The sequence below is a fragment of the Arvicanthis niloticus genome, chromosome 8, assembly GCF_011762505.2.
Source record: "Arvicanthis niloticus isolate mArvNil1 chromosome 8, mArvNil1.pat.X, whole genome shotgun sequence".
Taxonomy (NCBI): domain Eukaryota; kingdom Metazoa; phylum Chordata; class Mammalia; order Rodentia; family Muridae; genus Arvicanthis; species Arvicanthis niloticus.
Genome location: NC_047665.1, coordinates 3,341,781 through 3,357,700, shown reverse-complemented (window position 1 = coordinate 3,357,700; position 15,920 = coordinate 3,341,781). Strand labels below are relative to the sequence as shown.

Below are 15,920 nucleotides of genomic sequence, written 5' to 3'. Positions count from 1 at the left end.
TAATTTTTTTTTGAACAATAAGATGGGCACACAAAATGATCAAATGAGGTGAAGGGATGACTTTGTTCTGATGTGCTCCAGAAGGGCACGGTGAAGGCCCAGGCCCCATTCAGTGGAAAAGTCCACAGTGCCATCTCATTACATAGAATGACAAGTCATTTAAACTTTGAAAATTTGTGTGGATTAAATTTCAAGAATTTTTCACCATTCTTTTTACCATGGTTGATGGGGAGTTTATAAATTCTGGAAAAAACTCTGAGGAAGACTGGACTATTAACCTTAAGACAAAAGGAACATCCCACCCCTCTCCTAGAACACCACCCCATTACTTCACACTCAATTACACTAAGAGAAACCATCCACAACAAAGACAGAAGGAAGCACCACCATTCTTTTAAATGCAGGTTTTATTTTGTAAAAAAAAAAAAAAAAAAAAAAAAAAAAAAAAAAGAAAGAAAGAAAAAAGAAAATTCAGAACTCATAAATACAAAGCTACTTACAACAGCAGATTGGCAGTCACATTTAACTGGAGTAAAATGTCCCAGAATTCACACCGTAGGATGGACCTTCAGTGACTCAGCTGCCATTCCCCACAGAGTGGAGGCTGGCTGTTCTATGAAGGGGAACGCCCTCCTCTGTACACGCCACCCTCAGTCCACTCCTTCCTTCTTGCTGTCCGGCAGCTCACAACGTGGGGTAGATGGCATACGAAGCAATTCCACAGTTGTTGTTCTGGTCTTTGGCCATCTTTATGTAGCCATCCATGCCCCAGTCATCACCCCAGCTGGAAGAAGAACATGTTTGCCATTTAGGAGAAAGAACACAGTGCAGCAGCTGCATTATATTAATTCTCCTTTGCAACACAGAGACAGAGGCCACACTTAACAGACAGGATGAGAGAAGGCAGAGGGTCAAATGCTGGATACCCCATTGCCTCACAGGCAACTGGGAATCAAAGGAGAGAGAGGAAAAGGCATCTCCACTCACATTTGGCTCACAACTAGAGATGCAGTGGTTCAAATTCCACCTTAACACTACCCCCCAAACAAGTCAGATTCTCATCATGGTTACCTTAAAACTTCTGTATTCAAAATATATGGGGTAAATGGCTGAAACCTGCACCCAAATACCACCTGAAAACTGTGCTTTCCCCTTAGTGTTTCAAACGTGAGTGTTTTTGACTATTTATACCTGTTCTTGACCAGCCAGTACTTCCTGCCATCTGATTCTTCACCATAGCCAACCACCAGGACAGCGTGATCCAGATTAGTGCTGCTACAGTCTGGCTCATAGTACATGCCTGGAAGGTAAAACAAAGCCAAATGAGAGGCTCCTGTGACCCCCACAGTGTCTGCTGTCACCGTCAATAATAGAAACATTTCTAGTTTCAGGGGCCAGACAGGACTGATTTGGTGTTAGTAAGGTTTGGGACATCAGCTCTTATGTAACATAACGAAAGTAAATGTTAGCATACATCCTCAGGAAAACGCTTGCTTGAATGGATGTAAGAAACACCAACCTGCTGGAATCACAGAACTAGAAATTGGAATATCTATTAAAATACTAAAGATTTGGCATCTGAGCCAAACTCAATAATATTGAAACACATAAAACCTGATTTTGCTAGTTAAAAAAATTACAATGGATACATGTTCATAGGATTGTGTTTAATTAATGTTAAGTAAAAATAACCCATGTAAATATTGCTCCTGTTGAGTGTAATATCTACAACTCAAACTGTTTACATATTTTATGTACCAAAAACTCATCAAATACACAGGCCATGGTGGAAGCACAACTGTTATGTATGATTACTGGAGAAACCATATTTACCGCCACTGTAGAACCTGAAGGAGTGGTGATGAGTGTCAATTCCAACTGAGACAGGCCCCACATTGGCCACAGCATTCATAAGGGCATCTTCACTCAATGGGACTTTCACAAAGCCTGTGACATTAGCTGCAGAGTACTTAGGATCATACCTGCAGGGTCCATTCTTTGAAAGACAGAGATTTTAAAAAAAATCGTGGTTATTACCATCCACTTCCAGGGGAATGTGGGTCACTCAGAACTACACTCAGCTGAGCTGCCATCAGACAGGCGACTCAGCTTTGAGTGTATGTGTCTATAAAATGTCACTGGACTTGACAAGCTGGTAGATTTCAGTGGCTGCTAGAAACTAGCTTGAGCGTCTCCAGTGACACACCAGAGATATTCTGATTAATAATAGCTTTCCACAGTGGAGAAATCTGTACTATTTGTGGAATGGTTTGTGTAAGCTCCACGTGAGCAGAAGCAGAGGCAGCTACATGGAAACTATGGAATCAGACCAGCATGTGAATGAAGCCTGTCCCTTTAATGGCAGCACTTGGAACTTATTAGGATGGATTCTACCATAAATGTGAATTCTGAAGACTTTGGTCAAGAAAAACACCTTAGGATTTGCACCTACCTGTGCTTCATATGCGTAGGACTCCCTGATGTCCAGGCCTTTGTTTTCCTTTACATATTGGAAGGCCAGTTCTGGCAAGCCACCATCACAGCCTTTGTTGCCATATGACCAGGAACAGTCTACTAGGTTCTGTTCGCTCAGAGGGACCAGTTTGCCTGTTTTCCTGAATATTTGTCCTTCCAAGGAACCAACTGCACTAAAAGCCCAACAAGCACCACAACGACCCTAAGAAGAAAAAAAATTAATACAGGTGTTTGATATCAGTGCACATGACACAATAATTTCACAAGTAGTGAGCTGTAAGGAGCTCCACCATTAGCAAGCCAAGTTTGGTATTTCCTTTCTGACTTCCTGGTGGACAGTGATAGCCGAGAATGTGCTATGTCCTACCTGGTTTTTCACAGGAGTCACATAGCCATGCTCTCTCCAATCCACAGACTTGGGGACATCGCCCAGTAAGGGCTCCCGGAAGATGGTCATCTCCTTGGGTCCCAGGCTTTGAAAGCCAGTCATCAATTCCCTGAATTCTGTATTGGTCTTTAAGAGAAAGTAAACAAATCATTGCAAATGGAAAGATGACTTACAGTGAATTGGAGAGGAAGGACCATGTTCCAAAATCCACGTCACACTCACCAAATCACCAAAGGCGTTCATCTCTAAGCTGAAGCCATGCTTCCCCTTCTGATAGTCCTTGTTGTGCAGGTTGATCATTTTCATGTTGTTCTCCCACACTGCTCTCTTCTGTCCTTCTTCATTCTGAAGAGATACAGTGTGTGGTCTTTCTACTTCAAGCCCAGCCTTAGTTCCCTCAGTGGGCCTGCTGCTATAGCCAATAAGAACCAAGAGTGTCTGTCCACCTCTGGAAGCCATAACCCAGGCCCTGTGGTAACAGGGTGGTTTGCCATCAGTGCTCACAAAGCATGCCATGTGGTCAGGCCTAGGAGGAACTGCTTCCACAACATAACATCTACAGATTTGCCACAGCAAGGACCACTGTCTCTGTGTTGCCCCTGGACATGTCCATGGTACCAACCGTGTTGTATGTTTTCCCATGTTTTATCTTCCATTCCCTCCATACAGCATCCAAACTAGGATCACGTGTTGGCGCGGCTGAGACCAACCCCAAGTAAAGGGTTGCCAGGAGAAAAATTGGAGTCATGCTTTCAAACTCTAGAAATGGTGAAGGAATGAGATTCTGGTCAAGGAAATTCTTCAATAAACCTATTTCTACATAAAATGCTAAAGTCACTATGGTAGAATAAGATTTTGTTTAACCATCTTTCAGTGGTTATTGACATGGCTAAGAATGACATTGGCTTATAGCACACCTGTAAAAAGAAAACATGTCACAAGTCAAACAAAATGAACAGCTGTAGAGGGCTCCAGAATTTAAATGGTGTGTGAACTGTGCATATAGTTCACCACAGGGTCTGGATGCACCTGTGCTTCAGAAATTTAAAGCAAAACTAGCTTCTTAAGTATTCATAGTTTGTCCATGTTCTATTCCATTGAGATTCAGGTGTGCCCTTCCCAGTCTTGAGCAGGCTGAATAGTCCTAGATTACCACAAAGGACCTTAATGACCCAGATGGAGTCAAATGCCCTGGCTGCACACATAATTCCTACAGGAACTTAGAAGACTAGACTGGCCGCTGAGCTTGCCTTGCAACGTAATCCAGCTGAAACAAAGGATGGGTTCAGTGGGCTTCCCTATATAAACTCAGTGCTGAATATTAAACTTTGAGCATTGATCAGAATCTTATCTTGGCTCCATGCTTCTCTCACCCCCACCCCTGTCCTTTACTTTTCCAGCCCCCATTTTAGGTGAACCCAGTTTGTCTGTGGCCACTGGACAGCTACATTCAGGTCTCATAAGCTAACCTTAACTTGTGCACAATGTGATTCCCCAGTTCAAAGAGATCTGCAAGAGTAGGTGGGGTGATTACAAAACATCTTTTTCTTGGATAGTGTGTACCAAGAGACAGACTATATCTTGGTTCTTTTTTTCTTTTTCTAAAATCTTTCTGGAATATCCCCCTCTAAAAAACCTTGGAAGGACATCAGTTGGAAATCTGTCTGCTTCACAACTGGAATGTGCCTTCAGAATCCCACTTTACTGCTTCAATGAAGAGTGTCCCATGGCTGAGTACAGGATGGCATAGCCACCAACTAAGGTGAGAAACAAGGAGACCAATGCCAGACTTAGGCTTTATAAGGTTTTGCATGGGACAATTCGGAAAGGGCCATGCCAAAATTGTGCCACAAGCTACTCTTTGGGCACCTGGGCGGTGAGAGCAAGGGATTATCCTTGACCATTTTACATGAGACTGATCATCCCGTTTGGCATAGGGAGTGGCAGCTCCTAAAGGGACAAACTGGTACTTCCTATGCCCATGGGACTAGAGGCAATCCACTAGGTTCTGCTCACTCAGAGGAACCAATTTGCCTGATTTCACATTATTGACACTTTACACACAGCTGGACTCCTGAACAGTCTGGTGGCCTCCTGGTATCCTTACCAAACCATCTCTGCATCCCCACACCACTTCTGCTAAGACTGAGTTGGTACTCTCATTCCTGAGGGAGCTGAATGATGCTACAACGAATCTCTCTAGGGTGCTCCTCCAGTGTCAGCACCAAATATGTCTTGATAGAGCTGTGGGGGCTCACCTGGGTTGTTCACAGCTGGGCAGGTGTGCTTCACAGTCTCAGGTCTTCAGAGGTTGCTGAGATCCCAGGCTCTGACCCAGCTGCATGTGGATCCAAACTTTATATCCCAAACTGTGGCTCCAGGACAGTGTCCCTGCCCACTTGCTCCTCCCTGGAATTGGCTTAGGTGGACAACTGGATTGTACCTCCAGGCTGTGGGACTTCAGGCACATACTGATAGTGATTCTCACCCTGACCTGGGGCATTGGGTGTAGGCTGCCTTGGTTAACTGTGGGGAAGGGAGCAGTGGGTTTCTGCTTAGGAAAGTAGAGTGTGTGAGTCTCGTGACATTAGCTGAGAAGGTGCTCTCACAAAGGGCTTGGCACTTGGCTCAGGATAGAAAATTCTAGCTAATTATGTGTGGATTTCCATCCCAACCCTGCCTTTTCCTTGGAAGTAGAGATTTTTGTTAAAATCATTGCTACTGCTTCCTTGTGAGTAATTATATCCTAGCCCAGTGTTTCCTCTGTAAGTCACGTCTAAGCTGGGTCTCCTGGGAGTTACAGACTCTAGGCCCATTCTCCCCACGTCAGGGAGGAGGAAAAATGGGCTTCTCAGAATCTCTGCAGGCAGGCAATCCCCAAACAGGGAGGAGATGGTCAAGGCACCCCAAGGTTGAACTGGGATGGGGGTGTCCTGAGACTGCAGGGTACTTATAATCCACCTCATCTCTACTAACTGCTCACTCTTGGTCTTCCTTATCTCATATCTTCAGCTACAGCAAACGTTATAAGGAGTTTGCACAAATCTAGGTGGAGAACAAGGAAAATGACCGTGATTTTGGAATCTAGTTTGGTTGGCACCTCTGAGCTTACAGAATGTTTTTTCCATTGTTGCCTTAGGGTTGGCTTTAGGGGTGTTACTTTCACAGTGGCCAGTGGTGAAAGTGATAGGGTTTGGACACGTTTTAGGTGAAGGAAATTTGTAAATCTACAGTGTGCAGGCAGTAGCTCTTGTCATTATCCAGTTAGGGATAATAAACCACAACTGTCCTCAATACTTGTTACTCACGTTGTGGAAAACCGTTTTTAGTGAAGTACTGCCATGACCTTTCTCCAACAACCTTTGCTCATCATATTTTGAGTTCTTTGATTAAAACATGGAGTCCTATGACATTTTTATTTATACACTTGTGTCTACTTAAGACTCCATTGATCATCTACTTAGAAACAAAATCAGACTTAATTTTTTTTTTGTTATGATCCAATCGGCCTAATGTGAAAATGGACCCTTGAGCAGCATGTCTAGAATTAGTGACATACACATAGTCTTGCAACCGTCCCCACCATAGCTGTCCATATTCTACTATTCGTATTTCTAAACTGAAGTTCTGTTCTCCTTAAGTATCGTCTCTCTCAAGCTCTGAATCCACCTCTTGGTTTTCTGTGTTTGAACTCAAGAACTGCTACAGGCAGAAAGCTTGTATCCACCTCTACACTCCAACCATGTTGAAAGTAGATTGCTATTCCAACTGTAGAAAGATATGTGATTATCATAACATGAGCAGTCCCCAGAGCGTATGTCAGTCTCCATGCTGTCTGGAGTTGAGTTGCTCCTCTGTGTGGAGATCTCAGACTTTGTTTATCTGCTTAGCTCTTGCTAGACCTTTGGCTCCCTCTACACCTTCCTCTTTCTAGTACCATGGCAGCTCCACCAGGTGACACATGCATTTTCAACCTCTGCTTTTAATCCTCTTGGGTGCACACATTCAGAAGAGCAGATGATGAGTGTACAATTCTCTGCTTTTGTTTCCTCAGAGTTTCCACAGAGTGGGCACCACTGTACTTTACCACCAGCCATGCCCAAGGGTGATGCTTTCAGACTCTTTCCTGACACAAGATGTTTCCTGCTTCTCATTTTGAAGACCCTCTTCCCCAACTGTGTGGAGCAGATCTGAACTGTGTTTCTCAAGAGTCAGTGCTGTGAAGAACCTTTTTATTGTCTCAATTCTCATTGCTCTCTTAGACATAAGAGAGTCTTCAAGAGTTCTTTATTAGTTTATTTTGTTGTTTTGGTGAGTTTTAGGAGTTTGAAAATTTCTACACACACACACTTATACACACACCCCATAATATGTATTGAATCACCCGAGTAATGTAAGAGAACAATTTGTGGTAATGGGCTGTCTCCTATTAGCATGTGTGTAGTGCTGGGTACCTGACCTCAGCGCTCAGTTGGGTGCAGACATTCTTACACACTGAGCCTCCGGACAACATGGGATTTTTACTTCCTTTGTTAGTTTTTTTTTTTAATTTGGAGTTTTAAATAATTTCCAAATAAATAACATGCACATATCTTATACATCAGGTGGATAATTTTTTTCAGCATTGGTAGTATTATTTAATACATTTTAAAGCTTTAATCAAATTGTATGTTTTTTTTTTCTAATTAACTTTATGTTACATTTAAAAAATCAATGAAAATTCATCTTCAACAATGAGGTTCCTATATCTGGCTTAGGTGGATAAACAATCTCACTTTCTTGTAGTTTTTTTTTTTCATATACAGACACCCATGTGTACCATGCCACACAAGTTAAGATAAGAGATCAATTTTTGGTAGTCAGTCTGGTCCACTCCTTCCATTAGATACACTTGATGGTTGTTGCCTTTACCCCTGCAGCCATTTTGACAGCACTCAATATTGTTTAATTTTTACTTTATTTTATAAAATCCTGATTTAAATTAATTTTTATGTAAAAAACCTTTCAAACATCCAATTGTATGGATGAATTTTTTAATCTGTTGATATTTTTATTTAATAAGGGTTTGAAAACTGGTGAAATTCCACCTTAGTTCATATCACTTTTATGTTGTACCCACAAATCATTGCAAAATACCCCATCAGGTGATAGCCCCTATGTTTTGGCTTAAGTGGATAAACAACCCCACTTCATTCTGGGAAACAATGAACCCTTTCCTGAAAAGCAATGCATCCTAGAGGTATTATTACTCTAACCTCCCACTCAGCATTTCTTCCCTGAGCTGCTTTGCAGGGCTGCTCTACACTGGCCTGTCAGGGAGCAGGTCAGCAGACCTTCATCCCAGAGTGTTTGCCCACACCTGGGAAGAGGGACTGCTACACTGAGAGGACAGCCTGAGCAGACACACCCTGCTGCGCTTTCCCACTGCGCCCAGAAGCTCTTGGGAAATCACATTCTAGCAGGGCTGTGGATTCCTTATCAAACCTGAGCTCACACCCTGCTTCTCTGGACACTTGCAGGCTCCTCTCTGAAATTCCACATAGCATTTCAATTTGCCTAAACAAAGAGATTATCTTGTGCCTTTCACATATCACTTTTTCTTTCATTTTTGACTTTTATTTTATAATTTAATTATATTTTCTTCTTTCCTTGCCTTCAAACCCTTGCAAATACCCCTCCCTGAACTTCAGCGTCATGGCCACTGTTTTCATAAATTGTGTTTACATGCATATATGTTTTTGCATACACATACATATTCCAGAAAACCCCAACCAATCCAAATGCTGATTTATCAAGCTGAGTCTACATGGATACATCTACAGACCACTACCACACCTAAGACTCAGGTAGCATTTTAGAAAAGAGGCATACAAATTTTAAGGGCTAGAGGATCAGGGTCATTTCTGTGAACTTGATTTTCCTCATAACAGCAGAAACTAACTCATAAAATCTTACCAAAATAACCATATAAACCTGGGTCAGTGTCACTCCTGACTCCTATAACAAGGTGAAAACTATAACAACTGCCTCTACCATGCCCAAAGTGCTCCAAATCTTAAATTACATGAGAAAACCAAGTTTTAAGGGCATACATAAGAAAATTTAAGCATCAAATCTGAAGGTATCAAAAGTCACACCAGTCACTGAAGCACCTGTGCATATAACATCTGTGACATGATGCTGACCCCAATCACATCAGACTCTTGAGTCTCAGTCTGTCCCAATGTGCATTTCTTTGTCACATGCATTTATGGTCAAGAACCATCTATTTATTTAGGCTAGGGAAGTTTTCTTCCATGATTTTATTGAAGATGCTTTCTTTTTTTTTTTTAATTGGATATTTTATTTACATTTCAGATGCCATCCCCTTTTCCCATTTCCCCTCCCTAGAAAACCCCTATCCCATGCCCCCTTTTCCTTTTTGCTTTTATACATTTTTTTTTAAAATGTTAATCAAAGACTTTATAAGTTTGGTAATGCTCAATCAGAAGTGTAACCCAATACCCAACCTATATATATCAACTATCTTTGACTGGTGGAGACACATGTACATCTGCCTCCATGCCCCCCCTCTCTTTCCCTCTCTTTCTCTCTCTCATCACCTAGCTTCTCCTCTCCTTCATCTTCTCCTCTCCTTACTCCATCTCTTCCTCTCGGTACTCCTTCCCTCTTAGCTCCTCCTACATATCACCCTTCCTGTTAAAATAAACTTTTCTCTTAAAATACAATTAGAGTATAATTATGCCTATTTGTACCAGTGAGGTACAAGATAGTCCTAATACCCAGTCCATCATTTTGTTGACTAACCAGAACCTCTGTCATCTCTCCTAACTAAAACACTTAGTTTTGAATCTGGCTTTTTTCTTGGCTTTAGAATGAATGTCAGCTGAAAACCACCCACTCAGATCTTTTTTCTCAAAGTAAATAGCCAGGATTGGCTATGAGACTATAGGTCTTCAACCCTGTCAGAAATCCAGAATGACTGAGTTAACTGAAATTATGGGAAGCACTAAGCATAGCTTCTAAAACTTAGCCAATTTATAGAGACCTCTGAACACCTGGACAGTCCCTATACTACTGAACGTTGGAGCATCAAATCTTCATCCTTCTAGTCCAGAATCACCTGACAGACCTTAGTGATGCAGAATTATTAAGGGCTGATTACTCTGTCTAGGCAGATATAATCAGTCGACTATTCTGCAAGTGTGTCCTTTTCTGGACAGTAATTTGTCTGTAGATGGAAAGAGGCAATTCTTGCCTAATGGCTGTCACTGCACAACTGGAATAACTCCAAGGATGCTCAATTTCATCTTAGAATCCAAGACAGGAAGCTGTCAGGAGCAGACAGGTCTCTAATCAAAATGAACATTAACATAGAAATGTGTGTAACATCAATTCTATGGACTTCTGACATTTTGAAAACCAACAATCCATGTAAGGTAACCTGGACTTGTCTGTTAACTCCTCTCAGCTATTTCTAAATAAAATATAGAAAACACCCTAACAATAAACTCAAAGCCATGAATTTGCTATAGTCCCTTAACTCACAGACTAACCATCTCAAATCAGTTAAAAAAGTTAAAGAAGGACTAGGTCTAAGCCTTGTATTCCTAAATGTGTTGTACAGGCACAATGCCTATGAGAGTGTCAATATTCATCTCACTTTTATATCAATAAGAAGCTCATACCAATGAGAACCTTAAATTTGAGATCAAAGTAAATTTTGTACCATTTAGGAAATTATAGCTTCATCTTGATAATAATTATACAGATTTCTATCAATAGGTTATGGCTATGCAATAAATCCTAGCTAATCCTCCCTGTTCCAACAAAACCACTACTTTTCCCTAGAAAGACAGCCCAGTATTAACCATCTCAGTCCCCAAGCCCAGGGAATAGGGGCAATGACTCTTCTTTAACTTCTTCAAGCTGATTATGGGCGTTGAGATATTGAAGACACAGTGTCAGAGGCTTATCAATGAAGATGCTTTCTATCCTTTTGAACTGGGAATCTTTACCCTCTTCTACGCCTGTTGTTCTTAGGTTTGGTCTTTTCATTGTGTCCCAAATTTCTTGAATGTTTTGGGTTAAGCAATTTTTACCCTTTATATTTTCTTAGACTGATGGTTCAATATCTTCTACGGTACCTTCTATGCCTGAGATTTTCTCCTCCATTTTTCTGTAGCTCCTGATCTCTTTCCTAGGTTTTCCATCACCAGGGTTGCCTCCATTTGTGATTTTTGTTATTGTTTATATTTTGGGGGGGGGGAGCTTGGACTGTTTTCTTCAGTTCCTTCACCTATTTGATTGTATTTTCCTCTTTTTCTTTAAGGGATTTATTTGTTTATTCTTTAAGGATTTCTACCTGTTTGCCTTTGTTTTCCTGTATTTCTTTAAGGGAGTTATTTATATCCTCATTAAAGGCCTTTATCATCTTCATGAGACGGAATAATAGGTCAGAATCTGTTGCTTTTGTTCTTGCACTTGCCTTTCACCAACTGGTTACTTCTGGGTATCTCCGCCTGGAACAGGCTCCTTGGAGGCAGGTACAGCTATTTGACCTGGGTTAGAGCAGGCCTCCTGGGAGGCAGGCAGTGCTGTCTCTGGTTAGGGCAGAAGTCCTATGTCTCTGGTTAGAGCAGTCCTCCTGTGTCCCTGAGTAGGAAAGACCTCCTGGGAGACAGGCTGGCTGTGGGGTTTAGGGGGCAGGCAGAGCAGGATAGATCCCATGTCTCAGTGTGGAGTCTCAGCGAGTGTGGGTATTGGGGTGGGTGTCTCACCTGTATCCCTGGTTAGGGCAGACCTTCTGGGAGACAGGCAGGCTGTGGAGTCTGGGGCAGGCACAGTGATCTCATTTGTCCCTTCTTTATTCCCATTTTTCTACTTCCATTATTTAGGCTTTTTCACATTTTGGCTCAGTACTTAAGGAGCTGCACCAGTGCACACTGAGTTTTGGGATCCTACACATAAATGGGAACCCATATATAGGGAATGAAATTACAGCCATATCAATCCTAGTGAATAAAAGTCACTTCCAAATATACAAAGAGGTTGACGTGGAATCTGCAAAGCTAAAACCCTAGATGGAAAAACAGATCCAAAACCACTTTCCCAAGATAACCCCTGCTCTGTGTTTGTTCTAGAGTTCCTTTGTGAAACTATCACACTCCCCGTCTTTAATGCATGGGCTCTTTCCTGTTCATTGGGAATCCCCTAATCATCCCAAGAATTTCTGGTTAATAGCCTTATAAGAAGTGTACTGGCTGGTTTTGTGTGTCAATTTGACACAAGCTAGTGTTATCACAGAGAAAGGTGCCTCCTTTGAGGAAATGCCTCCATGAGATCCAGCTGTAAGGCATTTTCTCAATTAGTGATCAAAGCAGGAGGGTCTATTGTGGGTGGGGCCATTCCTGGGCTGGTAGTCCTGGGTTCTATAAGAAAGCAGGCTGAGCAAGCCAGGGGAAGCAAGCCAGTAAGCAGCACTCCCCCATGGCCTCTGCATCAGCTCCTGCCTTCTAGTTCCAACCCTGTGTGAGTTCCTGTCCTGACTTACTTTGGTGATGAACAGCAATGTGGAAGTGTAAGCTGAATAAACCCTTCCCTCCCCAACTTGCTTCTTGGTCATGAGCTTTTGTGCAGGAATGGAAACCCTAAGACAAGAAGTTTCTGAAAAATTTCATCCTGTGCCCAAATAAGCCCTTCACATATGGCATAAGATGACAGGTAAGGGAGGCACTGAAAAGACATTCTGTTAGGGCCTTCATTTCACACATAGGGAATTGTGGTGAGTGACAATGAATGTCCTGCACCATTTGTGACAATGTCAGCTCAGATTCCCTCTGCTCACTGCAGACTACAACAGGGCGCTTTATCATGAGTTCTTTTCCTTTCTTATGTCTTGTCAAGCACCAAGTGCATTGTCATCCCATGCTTGGTGCCCTGAAAACTCTATTTGTAAATGTCTGAGATAATTATGTTGAAATTTGATACCAACCACAGGGAAGTCATTTGTTTGAAGAGGCTTAAGTACAGTATTTATATGATAATATTTCACCAAAAAGGTGACATTTGGGGCAATAGAGTTTCTTCTTCTTCTTCTTCTTCTTCTTCTTCTTCTTCTTCTTCTTCTTCTTCTTCTTCTTCTTCTTCTTCTTCTTCTTCTTCCTTCTCCTCCTTCTCCTCTTCCTCTTCTCCTTCTCTTTCTTTCTCTCCTCCTCCTCCTTTATTTATTCACATTACCTCCTGATTGCTGCCCCCTTTCCAGTCTTCTCCTCCCAGAATCCCTCTCTTTCTCTTCTGAGATGGTGGGGACTCCCTGTGACTCCCCCACTCTAGCTCCTCATGACTCCCCAGGTTAAAGTGCATCCTCTCCCACTGAGGCAGAGAAGGCAGCCCAGTTGGGCAATGGATTCCACAGACAGGCAACAACTTTATGGGCAGCCTCTGCTCCAGTTGTTGGGGGGCCTGAGCTGTACATTTGCTACATATGTGTGGGGACCTTAGTCTAGCCCCTGTATGCTCTTTGCTTGGTGGCTGAGTCTATGAGAGCCCCAAGGGTCCAGGTTAGTTGACTCTGTTGGAGTTTCTATCCTCTTTAGGGCCTACAATTGTTAACCCCAACTCTTCTGTAAGACTCCCCAAGCTCCATCCAATGGTTGGGTATGGGTTTCTGCATCTGTTTCAGTCAGCTACTGGGTGGAGCCTCTCAAAGGACAGTTATTCTAGGCTCCAGTCTGAAAACACAACACAGTGTCATTAATAGTGTCAGTGATTGGTACTTGTCCATGGGATGGGTCTCAAGTTGGGCCAGTTATTGGTTGACCATACCCCTAGTCTCTGCTCCATCTTTGTCCTGCACTTTTTAAAGAAAGAACAAATTTTGAATTGAAAGTTTTGTGGGTGAGTTGGTGTCCTTATCCTTTCACTGGGGTCCTAGATGGCTACAAGAGGTGGCCTCTTCAGGTTCCATATCCCCACTGCTCTGCATCTCACCTAAAGTCACCCAAAATGACTCCTGGGAGCCTCTCCCATCCCAGGTCTCTGGAACTTCCTAGAGATTCCCCTTCTTTTGCTCAAGCCTCCCAACCTCTGGAAGCAGTAGATTTCCATTCATTCTTCTGGCCCCCTCTCCAGTCTCTCCCCACACCTGATCCTGACTCCCCTTCCTCTCCCCGTTGCTTCTGACTATTTTCTGAAGAGAACATCAATGGTTCAGGCTGTAGGATCACAATAAATGGGACCTCACAAACCAGAAGAGCATCTGTAAGGCAAAGGACAATGCCAATAATTCAAAACAAAAACAAAAAATTTAGCCTACGGTAAAAGATTTTCACTAACTCTGCATCCCACAGAGGGATAATATCCAAAATATACAGAGAACTCAAGAAGTTAGATTCCAGACAACTGAATGACCCAATTAAAAGTTGGGGTACAGAGCTAAACAGAGAATTCTCAACAGAGGATTCTCCAATGGCTGTGAAGCACTTAAAGAAATGTTTAATATCCTTAGTCATTGGGGAAATGCAATTCAAAATGACTCTGAGATTCCATTCTATACTCATCATAGCGGCTAAAATTAGAAAAACAAAAAACAAAAAAACTCTAACACATGCTATCGAGGAAAAGGGAACCCTCCTACCCCTCTGTTGCTGGGGGGGGCTGCACATTTGTACCACCACTCTGGAAATAAATCTGGCCGTTTCTCAGAAAATTGGAAATAATTCTACCTGAAGACCCAGCTATACTGCTCCTGAGCATATACCCAAAAGATGCTCTACTGCACCACAAGGACACAGGCTCCTCTAGTTCATAGCAGCCTTATTTGTAATAGCCAGAAACTGGAAACAACCCTGAAGTCCCTCAACCGAAGAATGGATACAGAAAAATTTATACAATGCAATACTATTCAGCTATTAAAAACAAGGACATCGTGAATTTTGCAGGCAAATAAATGGAACTAGAAAATATCATCCTGAGTGAGGTAACCCAGACTCATCAGGACATGCATGGTATGTACTCACTTATTAAGCGGATATTAGCCATAAAGTACAGGATACCCATGCTATAATCAACAGACCCAAAGAAGCCAGATAACAAAGAGGGCCCAAGGGAGGATGCTTGAATCTCACTTAGAAGGAGGAATAAAATAGTCATAGGTGCAAGAGGGATGGAGGGAGGAAGTTGGGTGGGATAGGGAGCAATAGAGAGTCTTGTTCCTGTCAGCCTCAGGTGTGTTTCAGTCAGAGACCAAAGGCTTCAGTGAAGAGAGACCTCTGGAGAACAGTGTCAGCATAGGTAAACTGGAAAAGAGAACTCATCTCCCAACCATTTGGAGAGAATGGTCACTTAGAACCTTCTAGCTGATCATGAAGATAGGCTTGCAGGACAGGTGACACTCACTTCTGGAGTTCTAAGCTTTAAGCAGCTCTATAGGGGTTTCCAGCTCCATTTCTTTCTCCTTTTTTTTAGTCCCCGAGCCTCCATAGGACCAGAGAGCACCTTTCCCAGGCTGTCTGCATTTGCATCGTGCTAGCAAGGCTCAAGGTTCCCCTGAATCTTGGCAGGGAAGCCTGAGATGCCAGTTGGAGTTCTGACCCTAAGACAATCCTCACACCTGCTTGACTCAGAGGCCTGGGTTAAACCCCAGATCATCAGTCAATCTGTGAGCTACTGTGCTCTCTGACCACTTCCTGCATCACTCAGCACCTGCACCTTCATGCCCAAACTCGTCCTGTATAGTTACCATTCTGTCTTTCTCCTCCATGGACAAGGCTGTCACTTCCCCAGGCCCATTGCACATGCTCATCTGCCTGTCTTTCTTTTGTAGTAACACGCTGACTTCCATAGTCCTCCCTCTGACCAGCTGCTTCCTGATTTTGGGGTATCAGGTCCTACATCTTACCACAGGTGTCTGGTCAGTGGGATGATAATATGCTCACACTCAACACTGAATCTCACATCATAGTACCCTTCTGCCGTTCACAGCGTGCATATCAGTGGTGGCAACACTTTCTATAAAGAGCCAGATGTTTGGTCCTACTCAGCTCTGCTCTGTATG

The 15,920-nt window shown here is 42.7% G+C and overlaps 1 protein-coding gene across 1 annotated transcript; it reads right to left on the bottom strand.

The window, feature by feature from the left end:
• Positions 1-684: 684 nt before the first annotated feature.
• LOC117714030 (procathepsin L-like) lies at positions 685-3,611 on the bottom strand. The gene is made up of 7 exons (XM_034510631.1): positions 3,486-3,611; positions 3,086-3,208; positions 2,843-2,989; positions 2,453-2,677; positions 1,834-1,996; positions 1,192-1,300; positions 685-784 (listed from the first exon to the last, which is right to left on the bottom strand). The coding sequence occupies exons 1-7, from the start codon at positions 3,609-3,611 to the stop codon at positions 685-687; spliced, it is 993 nt and encodes a 330-aa protein (XP_034366522.1).
• Between the last annotated feature and the right edge of the window lie 12,309 nt (positions 3,612-15,920).